The sequence below is a fragment of the Neofelis nebulosa genome, chromosome X (genome assembly GCF_028018385.1).
Source record: "Neofelis nebulosa isolate mNeoNeb1 chromosome X, mNeoNeb1.pri, whole genome shotgun sequence".
Lineage (NCBI taxonomy): Eukaryota > Metazoa > Chordata > Mammalia > Carnivora > Felidae > Neofelis > Neofelis nebulosa.
The window spans coordinates 101838681-101854753 of NC_080800.1; the positions used below are offsets into that span (position 1 = coordinate 101838681).

General features: G+C 35.2%; 1 protein-coding gene across 8 annotated transcripts in view; it reads left to right on the forward strand.

Moving 5' to 3' along the window:
• STAG2 (STAG2 cohesin complex component) overlaps positions 1 to 16073 on the forward strand; it is a 140783-nt gene that overhangs the window by 76171 nt on the left and 48539 nt on the right. For all 8 annotated transcript variants that reach the window (XM_058713542.1, XM_058713539.1, XM_058713546.1 and 5 more), the window contains 7 exons: positions 2026 to 2230; positions 4383 to 4534; positions 6893 to 6966; positions 8334 to 8457; positions 9260 to 9358; positions 9490 to 9569; positions 15310 to 15417. In XM_058713542.1, coding sequence (XP_058569525.1) covers positions 2026 to 2230; positions 4383 to 4534; positions 6893 to 6966; positions 8334 to 8457; positions 9260 to 9358; positions 9490 to 9569; positions 15310 to 15417 — 842 coding nt within the window. The remainder of the gene's footprint in view (positions 1 to 2025; positions 2231 to 4382; positions 4535 to 6892; positions 6967 to 8333; positions 8458 to 9259; positions 9359 to 9489; positions 9570 to 15309; positions 15418 to 16073) is intronic.

The following is a 16073-nucleotide window of genomic DNA, read 5'->3' on the forward strand; positions in this document are numbered from 1 at the left end:
AGTAATAAGAACAATACAAATAAAAAAATACTAGCTTAGACTTGAGTGAATTCTTTATCACAGTGATGTCTTTGAAGTATTGTTACCAATAAAGACAGATTTACTATAATGTAAGCTCCTTCAGGGCAGGGTTCACAGCTGCATTCCAGGACCAGCAGGTTTACTCTTCAAAACTTGTCGCTGTGGATTTTCAAGCAGAAAGTCTGGTCTAATTTGAGTTTTACTTGATCATTTTTTTTTTTTTTTTGCTTACTCTGATGAAGGAGCTTTCAACTATCATTCTAAAAGATAGACAAGATTTGCTTAAAAAGGCTTTGATGATCACTAAGTGCTATTAATCAGTCTCCAAGTAGTTGAGAGGTAATTATGAGTAATGGTATTACAGCAGTCCCTCCCCGCCCCCCACCCCTTCCTTTATCCCCGGGGGATACATTCCAAGCTCTCCAGTGGATGCCTGAAGCCACAAATAGTACCAGACCCTATATATTCTATATTTTTTCTATGTATACATGCCTGTGATAAAGTTTAATTTATTAATTAGACACAATAAGAGATTAACAATAACTAATAATAAAACAGAACAGTTCTAACACTATACTGTAATAAAAGTTACGTGATTGTAGTCTGTCTCTCTCAAAATATCTTGTGCTGTACTCACCCTTATGATGATGTGAGATGACAAAATTACCTACATGATGAGGTGAAGTGGGGTGAGTGACATAGGTGTTGTGACATAGTGTTAGGCTACTATTGACCTTCTGACAATACCTCAGAAAAAAGATCATCTGCTTTTGGATGGAGGTTGACTGTGGGTAACTGAAAGGTGGAAAATGAAACTGGATAATGGTGGGAGGGACTACTTTATTTTAACTTACTAATATCAAAATGTTTTAGTGAGAACCTTCTTCTTAAAGGGAAATAGCTATTTGAGATAAGAATCCTGAAATCTGATTTGAAAGTATCTGCAAACTAACAACAATTAAGATGATACAGTTCATTGTAGCCACTAAATGATTTAATCAGATAATATGGAAGAAAGGTTTTTTCTGGAGTATTAGGATCTTATTCTCAGATGAGAAATAATAGTTCAACTTCTATATGCCATGACCTAAAATTTAAAAAAAATGTTTCTCTGATGACAAAATATAGGGGTGCCTGCTTGGCTCAGTTGGTAGAGCATGCAACTTTTGATCTTAGACTTGTGAGTTCAAGCCCCCTCGTTGGGCTACTTAAGAAAAAAAATATATCATGGTTAAAAAATGTACTAAACTGTACCAATAAAATGATCTTAAGTCTCTAGGATACTCTTGAAAGCAACTCTTACTTTTGGATGTTCTGTGGAGTATTGGCCTTCGTTTTTATTTTTTAAGGACTTGTTTTTAATGATTTATGGGGATTCTCAATGTAACTGCACTGGAGAATGCCCCATCTTTATGTAGAAGAAAACTCAAGTACCAGTCTTTCCAGGCTATACTAGCTATCTTTATACATTTCTTTTAAAAATTATATCATTAAAAAAAAATAACTATGTCATTGTTTATGTCTTTTGACTTATGTCCTTGAAGCTAATGAAAATATACATTGTAATCTTTTGATTATTTATAAATCATACATCATTTAGACTGGCTGAGAATATGATTTCATCATTTTTAATCCATTAAAAATAGAACATTGGTTTGATTTTTGCTATGCTTTTGTTTTAAAGAAATTTAATCAGTTTATCTTTGTTAATCAGAATAATGTTTTGCTTTGATGGGAGAACCTTTATATTTTTAACGTTGAGTAATGGTATATATTTTTATTAGTTAAAGTGAATTCAGAATATCCATTTTGGTCTTAAAGAGAAGTGTTCAAAGGTACCTCCACCTTTGCATATTCTCCTGCCTACTTTGAGGATTTAATGGAGAAGAAGGGTGAGGTAAAGGAGTCTATTTTCAGTTTTTGCCTAGGGAATTTCAAAGACAAGCGAAATTTTGTTAAATCGTGTGTTTTAAGTGAAATTCCTGTTTAAAATTTTTGTTTTAGGATAGTGGAGACTATCCACTTACCATGGCTGGGCCTCAGTGGAAGAAGTTCAAATCCAGTTTTTGTGAATTCATTGGCGTATTAGTACGGCAGTGTCAGTATAGCATCATATATGATGAGTACATGATGGATACAGTCATTTCACTTCTTACAGGATTGTCTGACTCGCAAGTCAGAGCATTTCGACATACAAGCACCCTGGCAGGTCAGTATTTAAAATTTTTTTGCCTATTTCTTTAGGTTAGAGATGAAAATCGTTTTCATTAATAGAAATGAAATAATAATCACACAAATTAATTTTGCTTGTAGAGTAACCATCAACAGGACACTCTTCCTCCACTTGCCCCCCTTGCCCCATGAATTACTGGGAATGCAATGATATTTTCAGTTTTGATTTTTAAAGGTATATTATAGTTAGTATATATTGTGATTTTCTTGTGTTAAACCTACTTGATTGCTATGCCACAGAAGGGGAAAAGAAGTGGATAGGAATGTGTCATGTTTTTGAAAGACGTTTTATCAGGGAGAATATTGACAGCAAATTTGGGGAGACTGTCAGTCACTTTGGATATGTAGTCCTAATGACCCTTATTTTGTCTCTGATTATGCACTGTCCCTCCTGGTTTGATGGTCCTGGCAGGATCATGTTTATTCTTTAATCACGCCATAAAAGTTTATTTTATTTTATTTTTTTTTATGTTTCAGAGTAACTTTAGACTGAGCTAAATTCTTTGATTTTTTGAAATGAGTTATATTTTTAAGCCTTACATAATTCTAGAACAGTGATTTTTGGTGTTGGTGTTTATAAAATCTTTTGGTTCCTCCTTTGTGCTAAAAGTAAAATTGTTGATACGCTATCACTGAATATGTACTTCTTGGTTTGAGTTGGAAAAAAATCAACTAGGCTTTCATTGTTACTATAGTATTATAAGCCTTAATGCTAGAATATATGATTTCTGCAAAAATTTTTCGTTCTTTAAGTGTGGGGATATTTTTATCCTTTATTTTCCTAAAGAATTAAAGGTACAATTAAAAACGTACTTTTGCTAAGTCTTCCATTTTCAAAAAATGCAGATAATCTGAGGGAAGGGAGTAGAGGAAAAAAATGCAGGCAATCTTTCTATAGGATTTTTGTTTTTAGATTGGAAGTCACAAAATACGAATGTGTTCTTGCTCTATGAATTTAGGTAGTGTTTAATATTAAGAACTTGATGGCTAAAGTAAATGAAAATAAGTATGATGACCAAGGTGGATAATTTTAGATCAGAATAACAATCTGAGGGAATGAAATAGCTCTGAAGAGAAAGTTGAGGATCCCTTTTAAAGACACCCAGTAGCCACAAATTAAGATTTAGTTTTGTGCTGTTCTATTATACAATGAGAAGTAGTCTGGAGTAAACTAAAAAACGCGTAAAATGGTGAGATAGTAGTTTTAAATCACAGTAAGTCTGGTCTCAGGAGCCAGGGTTCGGTAACAGAAGGTGGGAATCTGGAGGAAGTGTAATAAAAAGCACTTTATTAAAAAAATTTTTTTTAAATGTTTGTTTATTTTTGAGAGAGAGAGTACAAGATGGAGAGGGGCGGAGAAAGAGGGAGACACAGTTTTACACACTATAGTTTGACATGAGCACTCAGATTCCTTCTCCCTTTGGTTATGGAGATAGCTAAATGACTGCTATATGAGCCAAAATTTACTTAGAAGGTGAAATATCTCTGAAAAAGATCATAGGGGACACAGTTTAGAGTAGTGGGATATGAGCATAGTCTAAAGTCAGATTACCTGGTTTTTTAAAAGTTTATTTTTGACTGAGAGAGACACAGAGACAGAGCACGAGTGGGGGAGGGGCAGATAGAGAAAGGGAAACACAGAATCTGAAGCAGGCCCCCTCAGGCTCTGAGCTGTCAGCACCGGGGCTCGAACTCCTGGACTGTAAGATCATGACCTGAGCCAAAGTCAGATGTGTAACGGACTGAGCCACCCGGGTGCCCCAGATTCCCTAGTTTTGGATACTGGTTTAACTACTTATATGAACTGTATAATATCAGGCATATTCCTTAATCTCCCTGGCCTTCAGTTTCCTCGTGAATGAAATGGGGATAATACTTGACTTTGAGAGCTGTTGTGAGGTTTAGGAGATAATCCATGAAAAGTACTGTAACATAGGTAACTGACATAGTAAGTATTCAGTACACATTAGCTGTTGTTTATTTTCTTGTTGTCATTTGTAGCAGCTGTATTTTTCTTTTCTGTTAGAAGCAGAACAGCCCATTTTGTCCTTAATTTCTCTTAACTGGATATTAAATTGTAAAATTTTGCATCTGTGAAACTAATTTCAACATTTTACATTTAAAAATAGCTATGAAGTTGATGACAGCTTTGGTGAATGTGGCACTAAATCTTAGCATTAATATGGATAACACACAAAGACAGTATGAGGCAGAACGGAATAAAATGATTGGAAAACGAGCCAATGAGAGGCTAGAACTCCTGCTACAGAAGCGGAAGGAGGTAAACTTTTGTGTTGAGTTTTTTTAAATGCTAGCTCTTTATTTATTTATTTATTTATTTATTTATTTATTTATTTATCTATCAAGAGTGAGAGCGAGAGAGAGAATGCGCACATGCACATGTGTGAGCTTGAGCGAGGAGGGTCAGAGAGAGGGAGAGAGTGAATCCTAAGCAGTCTCTGCACTGTAGCGTGCAGCGCTACACAGAGCTGGAGCTCATGAACTGTGAAGCCATGACGTGAGCTAAAGTCAAGAGTTAGATGCTTTATTGATTGAGCACCCAGATGCACCTGTATTAAATATTTAATCTGTTAATCCATGACCAACGTGGCCACCGTGAATTATCATATAACTTTGCAAGTTCATCAAAGTTTTGGGAATGATTTAAACTTAAATAACATTTCAGGTTGTTTAAATGTCCAGTTCGGTTGACTGTGCAAGCCAGCAGTACCTTTTGCATGCATTTTCTTTTCTGTGTGGACTAGGATTAAGAGTTCAAGGTTTAAGTAAGGAGTCCTGGCCATTCAGACAAGTTGTTTTAAGCCTTAGTATTTATCTCTGCCATGAAAATGTCTCTGTTAACTTCTTCCCCAAGCTTGTTGTCAGGATGAATTCAGGTTTTACTTCTGTGACATCACTGTGAAAAATTACTTATGGGCTATTCATGGTGTCTCAATTGCTGCCCTTTTTTTTTTTTTTTTTTTTTTTTTTTTTTTTTTTTTTGGTAGTATAGGAGGGCAGTTAGCATTAACAACTGACCGCCAAATTTAACTTTGAATGAGGAGACTATTTTTCAGCCTTAAAAATTTTTTTTAATGTTTATTTTTGTGTGAAAGACACAGAGGGTGAGCAGGGGAGGGGCACAGAGAGAGAGGGAGACACAGAATCCGAAGCAGGCTCCAGGCTTGGCGCTGTCAGCACAGAGCTTGACGTGGGGCTCGAACTCACAAGCCGCAAGATCTTGACCTGCGCCGAAGTTGAACACATAACTGACTGAGCCACCCAGGCACCCCCTAAATAAAATATTTTAATGTTGTGTTTGTGATTTTAAATTCCTCCTTCATTAGTGATACATATTTTGCTGTCTGATATTTGTGATGTTTGTGCTCATTTCTAATATGCAAGATCTGATGTTTTAGAAGTGTTAGTAATGCAGTTGAGTTAATATTTGCCATGGTAATCCATAAATTCCTACTTGATTTTGACATATTTGGGGTTGGTAGTAGCTACAATTTTAGTTGATTATTTTTGGGATAGTCAATAACTTTAAAATGTCCTGACTCAACAAAAGCCTCAAAATCTTGTCCATATTTTCCCCCTACCTAAATTCGTCATCTTTTTTGTATAGTTTGAAATGGGAGAATTGACCTTTTTGCCCCTTAATTTAGATAATAACGTTCATCAGATTTATTAGGTAAACATAATGCATGTCTTAGGCCTTGAAATTATGGTCCAATTCTTGGACATTTATTTTAAGATTGTGAGCATAGAACGAGTGGATATAGGTAAAAGGATTTTGAGATTAAAATTCCTGTACAGGTATAAGATATTAATACTTCTAGGTTAGGGTTAAGTTTTTGACCACCTTGTACATTTGACTATTTATCTGTGCTAATGAATATAAGAAGCACATGCCCTTATTAGCATTATTTGGAAATGCAAGAATGTATTTATAAAAGAAAAAAATACATTTTACAAAAGCACAGAACATAATCTAAAAGCTCATTGATACTTAAACTGTGAAAGATTTTTCTCCTCAAGCTCTGAAACAATTTTGTCTTCATTCTCAAACTCTGAATTGAAAAATAATGGGAGTAGATAAGTAAACTAAGATTTTAAAATGTTTACTTGATTATTTAAGGTGCGATTTGTTTCCTTCAAAAGAATTTAGCAGGGAGATTCATTTTTACTAAGTTATTTTACTCAAATATCTTTTGTTCTTTGAACAGGCACTGTAACATTTCTTTTTCTGATGATTATGACCAAGATAATGAAATAATGTTAGGCTTTTTTGATATGAACATACATGTTATATAATAGGTGATACGTGTGATAATAAATTACTTCACAGATTCTTATGTGCCTTTTTACAGTGGAAATTTGTGACCCTTAGAAAAGGCTAATCTACCAGGTAAACATTAAAAGCCATGTCAAATATTCTAGGTATCAAGGGACTTTGGCTACCTGATCTACAGCAGCTGTTAATTTTTGTGTGTGGTTACTGTTGTCTAGTAGAATTAAAAATTAGATTTAATTACCAAAACACTGGGGAGACCTGCATTTGTACTTGTAACAACTTCTAGAAGTTCTTTTCATTGTCCTTCCTTACAATTGAAAAGAAATGATGTATTCTTTTCAGCTTCAGGAAAATCAAGACGAGATAGAAAATATGATGAATGCAATATTTAAGGGAGTGTTTGTACATAGATACCGGTAAGTCAGGACATTTTTTCTATGTAATTCTTTTTTTTATATAGTTTAAATTTATTCACTTATTCTAAGAGAGAGAGAGAGAGAGCACACAAATGCACATGGGAGCTAGTGGCAGAGAGAGAGAGAGGGAGAGAATCCCAAGTAGGCTCTGTGCTGTCAGCGTGCAGCCTGATGCAGGGCTTGATCTCATGAACCGCCAGATCATGACCTGAGCCAATATCAAGAAATCAAGAGTCAGATGTTTAACTGACTGAGCCACCCAGGCGCCCTCTATGTAATTCTTTTTTCCTATTCAAGTTTGGGTATTTAGTGGTTTAGGCAGTATAAATTAGTGGAAGGAGCACTGGAACAAGATCAGTGTTAGAAGGTAAGGTCTTCCACTGATTGAGCTACTCGACAGTCAAGTTATTTAACTGCTCTGAAGTTGATGTTTTCTCTCTGAAAAATGGGGTAATGTGCTTGACTTATAGCTGCCCAGCAGATGGAAGCTACTTCTATGATTAGGACTCAGAGCACAGAATACTTCATTGCCTTTGGATGTACTATGTTAATAGAAACTATGCATGACAATTCTGGGCTCTACTGTTTTGCGTGTCAGTGGGAAAGTTTGGATAGATTTAAGGGTTTTTTTGGTTCATTTTGTTTTGTTTTGTTTTGCTGTTTTGAATGAGCAGAGGAAAGAAATAGGTAATCTTATCACCATTTCTCCTCTAACCTATTCTTTAAATGTTGGTCGCATTTTTATTCAACTTCTCCCTCACTTCCTCAACTTGTCAATTATTGAATCACTTCCTTTGTAATGTCCCTTTGTCCATTTTTTCCTTTTTGTTTCTGGTGTCACCATTATCTTAGTCTATTCTCCCACCATTTCTCATACCTAGAGATTATTGAAGTTTTCCTAAAACATTTTTTTGTTGTTATTCCTCTGCTCAGAAGCCTTCAGTAACTCACCAGTATCTATAGGCTGAATTCAAAATAAATTTAGTCTGACATTCAAATCCAAATTTAGCTTGGCCTCAATGTTATGTGTACCTAATTCTCTCCTGGAAAATTATGCTCTAACTATACTAGTGTGCCTGCTGTTTTCTGAACACACTGTGCCCAGCAGGTGTGAGCAGAGGCTGGGATATGGCATGATATAAAAGGTGAGGGATTCGATTTTGTTCGTAGTTTTATTTAATTTTAAATATTCATGCGATGACTATTATGCTTTACCAAATAGACTGTAAGCATTCAGGTATCATGCATCAGTTCTACTTTTAAATCCCCAGTAATCCATAAAGGTATCTGGCATCTCTTGACTAAATCACAAATCCTGTTGCTGTAGTGGCACTATAATATATGTAATTTTTCTTTCCTTCATTTAGTGATGCAATAGCTGAAATCCGAGCTATTTGTATTGAAGAAATTGGCATTTGGATGAAAATGTATAGTGATGCCTTTCTAAATGACAGTTATTTAAAGTATGTTGGTTGGACTATGCATGATAAGGTAAGATATGCTCTTATAGAATATTTGTGTACATATAGGCATAGCTATCTACAGCTCTCATTCGTGAGGAGTATCTGCGTATAGGTATGCCTGGGACCACATTCCTGTAGGCCCCTCTCTTTTATTCTTTTCTATCTTTTACATGAGAACATGGTCTCCTGTATAAAAGTCCCCTAGACTTTTAAATCTTGGCCACTGATTTGGACATCAATCTTGAATTACTTTTTGTAGCGAAACATTAGAATCATGTATGAGGTGGTGGTCAGGCATTTCTTAGAGCAGTCAGAAGAGTCCTTATTCTTAATATGTGAGTGCTAAATACTTTTAAAATTTTTCTAACTTTTCTTCTCTCTTTGATAAACACATATCTTTGCCAGATTATAAATTACTTTGCCTTTGACCTTTTTTATTTTCTGTTTTTTTGTTAATCTACCTTTCTCTCAGGCTACCTTTTCACTAGCCTTGAAGCTCTTAGCATACATCCTTTACAAATACTTTTTTTGAAGGAAAACTTACTGTCAAATGTTCTATTGTCTTTCACGGTAGTATTGCTCTGAATAAGTTTTCAAAAAATTTTCATTTGACCTACAGAAATAGTAACCCAAAAGGTCTTTAGTCTTAAATGTATGTATTGATTTCTATTTTTGCATTATCAGGGATGAGAGGTTTTGAAAATGAAAGTTTTGGAGAATTGTATGGAAGATACTTAAATATTTAAAGTAGAAAATACTGTTTATGTCTTGAATATTCACGTTGAAGATATGCAGAGTTTTAATGCATTTTCTCCTCTTGTTTCATTTAGCAAGGTGAGGTAAGACTCAAATGTCTCACTGCTCTACAAGGGCTTTATTATAACAAAGAGCTTAATTCCAAACTGGAGCTTTTTACCAGTCGGTTCAAGGTTAGTATAACTTTAAATTTTTAAAAATTACCTGTTGTTTGAAAATATTTTTCTATAATTTTTACTTTATTTTTTTAAAAATTTTTTTTCTAATTTTTACTTTAAAAATATCTTAATTTTTTTGTCCTTAGGATAGAATTGTGTCTATGACCCTTGACAAAGAATATGATGTTGCAGTACAAGCAATAAAATTACTTACTCTTGTTTTACAGTAAGTATGTATTTATTGCATATTATTAATGTTCAGATGTTTAAATAAAACATTAGAGTATATAGTTTAAATTTATCTGGTTTTAAATTTTAATTACTTAAGTCACAGAATTTTTACAGCTAGAGGTTTAATTTTCTCACGTAAGGTTGTAGAAATAGGAAGAGGAAACCATTAGAGTAGAATATTTTAACTGAGCTAGGAATTCATGTGTTCCCATTCCGATGGCCAGTTTCCTTTCCATTTCACTGTCTTAGGTGCCCTTGAAATAAAGTTAAACACTTGAGTATATTAAATATGCCTATTATATTTTGTCACTCTTTTAGAAAATAGTATTTACTGAAATTTCTCTGTAAACAATCTGAATTTAAAACATTCTCTTATGCATTTAACCTCCCCCCCACCCCCCCAGGTGGGGGGCATTAAGGAGGGCACTTTTTCGGATGAGCACTGGGTTCTACCTCTGAAGCCAAGACTATGGCTATGTTGACTAACTTGAGAGTTAAAAAAAAGGGAGAAAGAGAAAGACTAAAAAAGAAAATTCTATTATGTTCAAATGTAATAGTGATGCAACATTTTTTCCTTTTTAGAAAAATTTGCCATCGTATTTTAAAAAATTTGTTTTTTAATGTTTGTTTATATTTGAGAGAGAGAGAGCATGCACATGAGCAGGGCAGGGGCAGGGAGAGGGAGAAACAGAATCCGAAGCAGTCTCCATGCTCTGAGCTGTTAGCACAGAGCCCGACGCAGGGCTTGAACTCCCGAACCGTGAGATCATGACCCGAGCCGAGGTCGGATACTTAACCGACTGAGCCACCCTCGTGCCCCTAAAATGTTTAATTGAAGTGTAGTTGACATAATATTAAATTAGTTTCAGGTATACAACATAGTATTTCAAAAATAATATATATCGCTCACCACAATATGTGTATCATAGTATTATTAACTATATTCCCTATGATATACTTTTCATCCTTGTCACTTACTTTATTACTGAAAATTTGTTCCTCTTAATCCCTTCATCCATTTTTGCCCATTTGCCCCACTCCCCTCCCCTTTGGCACAAGGGTTCATTTTCTCCACAACCTCACCAACACTGTTATTTGTCTTTTTGATACTAGCCATTCTGACTGTTGTGAAGTAATACCTCATTGTGGTTTTGATTTGCATTTGCCTAATGATTAGTGATGTTGACCGTCTTTTCATTTGTTTGTTGGTCATCTGTATGTCTTTGTAAAAATGTCTGCTCAGGTCCTCTGCCCAGTTTTTAATCAGATGTTTTTGGTATTGAGTTGTATGAGTTCTTTATAGATGAAAACAGTATGGTGGTTCCTCAAAAAACTAAAAATAGAAGTACCATAGGATCCAGTAATTCCACTACTGGGTATTTACCTAAAGAAAATGGAAACACTAATTCAAACAGATATATGTCCCTCTGTGTTTATTGGAGTATTATTTACAATAGCCAAGTTTAAGAAGCAGGTAATCTGTCCCATCAACAGATGAAGGATAAGATACAGTGTACACATGTACACACACACACACACACACACACACACACACAGGAATATTACTCAGCCAATAAAAATTTACAATTTTAAACATTTTTTAAGTGTATGGTTTAGAGGCCTTTAGTATGTTTATTTTGTTGTGAAGCCATCACCATTATCCATCTCCAGAACTATTTTTATCATCCCATACTGAAACTCTCTACCCATTAAACACTAACGCCCTATTCCTTCATTCCCCCCAGCCCCTGGTGACCACTGTTCTACTTTCTATCTCTATAAATTAGACTATTTTAGGAAACTCCTATAACTGGAATCACATAGTATTTGTAATTTTGTATCTGGCTTATTTCACTTAGCATAATGTCTTGAGTTTATTCATGTTATAGCATGTATCAGGATTTCATTTACTTTTGAGGCTTAGTAATATTCCATTGTATGTTTATGCCACATTTTGTTTACCCATTCATCTGTCAGTGGACATTTAGTTTGTTAGCATGATCCAAATAATAATTGCAAAATGATTTTTTTAACATACCATGCTAATTCTGACACTCATATGGAAAATTCATCATGTAATGGTAGCCAGTGAAGCTGTGATAAAAAACATTTAGTGAGTGATGACTGCCCAGTATTATTATTTTTTTTTTTAATTTTTTTTTTCAACGTTTTTTATTTATTTTTGGGACAGAGAGAGACAGAGCATGAACGGGGGAGGGGCAGAGAGAGAGGGAGACACAGAATCGGAAACAGGCTCCAGGCTCCGAGCCATCGGCCCAGAGCCTGACGCGGGGCTCGAACTCACGGACCGCGAGATCGTGACCTGGCCGAAGTCGGACGCTTAACCGACTGCGCCACCCAGGCGCCCCAAGCCCAGTATTATTTTTAAAAAAGGATATTCTTTGTTCATTCTAAGATTATGTTCTTTTTTTTTTTTAATATTTTTTTTGAGACAGAGCGAGTGAGCATGGGGGAGGGGCTGAGGGAAAAGGTGAGAATTTTACGCAGGTTCCATGCCCAGATCTCACGACCCTGAGATCACGACCTGAGCTGAAATCAGGAGTTGGATGCTTAACCAATTGAGCCACCCAGGCGCCCCCCCAAAATAAATTATTTTTTACCTGTGTCCGCAAATGGCTGGAAGTGACTTGGTTAAAATTAGCATTGCCTAGGACTCCCAATAAAATTCTCGCCCTCCTCTTTTTAAACTCTTTTATTGGCATATAACCGACTGAACCACCCAGGCACCCCTGCGCAGTATCATTTTAAGTCATATTGTAGAACCATAGTAATTTTTAGATTTCGGTACTGGTGTGTGAATAGACTGTGATTAGTAGCAGAGAATAAAGAATAGAGACAAGCACAAATGAATCAGGGAACCTAGTATAGGGTGAGGGTGACATTTTCCTATAAGAAAATAAATGGTTAAAAAAAAAAGAAATGGTTTTGTGACAACTAGTTTCTATTTGGGGAAAAATAAAATCGGATTCCCATCCCATTCCTTATACAAAAGTAATTTCCACATGGATGAAATGTTTAAATGCAAATAAATGAAACCATTCAAGTACTAGATGAAAACCTGGGGGAGATTAAACATTTTTATTTGATATGTAAAATGACTGAGCAAGATCTTTCAGAGCTTGACATAAAACCTAGACATAACAAAAATCATTGAATTAATTACATAAAAAATTTAAAATGTCTGTATGACATAAAATACCACAAACTCAGAGAACCAATGACAGATTGGGCAAAATATTTTTTTATCAGAGGAGTTAATTTCAGTAAATCAATTTAAAGAATAGAAACCCAAGAATAGTCCAGAGTCAGGAAACCAAATCATGGGCAGAAAAGAAAATAAAAATTTAAACATATGAAAAGATGTTGAGCCACACATAGAGACAAGTATATTAAAATGAGATCATTTTTTTTAACCTGTCATTTGACAGATACACAAAAGTGTTTGCTAATACACTATTTTGTTAAAGCTGTGCAAAAACAGGTCCTTAAACATTATTGATGTGACTATAAATTGATACAACCTTTTTGGGAAGAAACTTGACAGTATCTATGTTCAAAACTTTAGTTGCTCACATTCTATAACATAGCATTGTTTATAATAGAATTTTAAAAAACGTTTATTATTGAGAGGGAGAGAGAGCGTGCGAACAGGGGCAAGGGGAGGGAGAGAGAGAGTCCCAAGCAGGCAGCACATGAGCTAGCCTGACATGAGCCTGACATGAGCCTGGATCTCACGAACAGTGAGCTCATGACCTAAGCTGAAATCAAAGAGTAGGATGCATAACTGACTGAGCCACCCAGGCGCCCCAGAATAGAATTTTTGTATGGCCTAAATGATTATCAATAGAGGAAGAATTAAATTAATATGTAAGATAATAGCTGTTTTGAGCATTCTTAACTATTGCATTTTCTTTTTTAGTTCAACTTAAAAATTATAAATATTGTATACGTTATGAAAGTGTTGAAACAATTCTGAAATAAATAAGAAAGTAATAGTACTCTACATGTATTTCCGTAGCTTCTCCCTTCCTCTCTAATACCTTATGGATATCTTTCAATATTTTTTTAAAGGATAATAGCCATTTAGTTGATTCAGCTATTACATACTTCATCACTGGAACTTGTCAGGAGCATTCCTTCTCAAACAGTTAAAATGAGTGAACTACTGCACATTGATTTGAGTCAGTATATATATAGTTTTTAATTATAAAATGACCCAAGTGGGGGCGCCTGGGTGGCTCAGTGGGTTGAGCATCCGACTTTGTTCAGGTCATGATCTCGCAGTTAGTGAGTTCAAACCCCGTGTCGGGGTCTGTGCTGACAGCTCAGAGCCTGGAGCCTGTTTCAGATTCTGTGTCTTCATCTTTCTCTGCCCTTCCCCTGCTCGCATTCTGTCTCTCTTTCTCAAAAATAAATAAACATTAAAAAATTAAAGAAAATGACCCAAATGGTTTTTCCAATAACGATTCAGTATTATACATAGAGTAAGTCAAAATGCTTTTGAAACTTGAATTGTAACATTTTGGTTTTGTTTCTCTTAAAGAGAAGTACTATTTCCTTAGACATCAGACTTCTGGAATCCTTGGGCACAGCAGAAAACCAAAAAGGATCTGAGCTCCTCAACTAACCATCTAACACACTTAGACTTCTTTCTGTGTTGGTGGTCCTGTGATTCTCAATTTACATATAATGCTAAAAACCTAGATTGCATATTAGGGGTGAAAGAGGTACCAGAGGCCAGGACCCTGAATACAGAGTCCATAAGGGAAGAACTTAACAAGGTTTACCCTGAGGTACTGTGGTTGATGGGCCTAATAATGACTTTTATTTACCAAAAAGATTTTATTAGGTTTATTTTGTGTGTTTTTAAAAATTTTTTTTACATTTTATTTTTGAGAGAGACAGAGAGAGAGACAGAGACATAGCACAAGTGGGGGAGAGGCAGAGAGAGAGGGAGACACAGAATCCGAAGCAGGCTCCAGGCTCTCAGCTGTCAGCACAGAGCCTGATGTGGGGCTCTAACTCAAAAACCATGAGATCATGACCTGAGCTGAAGTCAGCCACTTAACCGACTGAGCCACCCAGGCATCCCAAGGTTTATTTTGTTTTTTAAAAATGAGATCAGGGAAATGAGCAGTACATTTTAGTAAGATTTTTCCAATATAGATTGCAATTAAAGGTCTTTGGCACTTGAATTTTAACTATTTCAAAAATCTATTTGCATTGCCTTATGGTGTTCAGTACATGGTGAATGAAGTATTCATCATTGTGAGAGAATTGGGGTGTTGGTATATTTTAATGTTGTGATATTCTTAATATCACTATGAAGTACAGAGTATTTTCTGTGATTAACTCTAAGCTCTTAGAATGCCACCCCTTAATTTTTTACATTAGTTTTCATTCTGTCTTCATTTCTCTTCTGCATCCTTGTCACATTATCACTTCTCTTCATCATATATTTCAGTACATTTGGTATTCACTCTAATTTTTCCTCCCATTGATCTTAGATGTTAAAAAATATGCAGCTCTTTTGTCAGTGTAAGCTTTTACTGACAGATGATACTCAAATAAGGTTGATTTTTTTTCTTTTTTTTTTTAAACAGAAGTTAGTAAAAGTGTACTGTTTTTTAATGTATGAGCACGGATTGTTGTACTCTCAGTGTCTTTAAAATTAAGTCATTGTTGAAACTGCTCCTGCTCATTTATTTTTTTAGGAGTAGTGAAGAAGTTCTTACTGCAGAAGATTGTGAAAATGTCTACCATCTGGTTTATTCAGCTCACCGGCCAGTAGCAGTAGCAGCTGGGGAATTTCTCTACAAAAAGTAAACCTATATTTTTGTTATTTTGTAAAGTATACTTTTATGACAGTAATTCCTTGTGCTATAATTGATACTAAAGATGTATATAACTCATTTAAAAAATTATTCAGTACATGGCGTAACTTTCACATTTAAACCTTCCTCCAATTCACTTGATTTGTAGAAGTTAAATCTTTAAAGGGAAATGCCTTTTAGTGGATAAAATATACAAAAATATATCTATATCATCATGTTAAGACTGACCTCTTCCTAATTTTTCATTCTTTTCTCCCATGTCAGCTTCCAAATATTGCCCTTCCTAATGTAATATTTAGTCTTAAAAAAAAATTTTTTTTAATGTTTATTTATTCTCGAGAGAGAGACAGAGACAGAGTGTGAGTGGGCAAGGGTCAGAGAGAGAAGGAGACACAGAATCTGAAGCAGGCTCCAGGCTCTGAGCTATCAGCACAGAGCCTGAAGCGGGGCTTGAACTTACAAACTGTGAGGTCATGACCTGAGCTGAAGTCGGACTGAGCCACCCAGGTACCCCATAATATAATATTTAGTCTTAAGCCTGTAATTGTTTTGCTTTAGAAAATATTAAAAGGTTTTGCCTCAAGTGTTTGATATAGTGTGACATAAGAATCCCAAGAATCCTACAATCTTTTTCATGTTGCTAT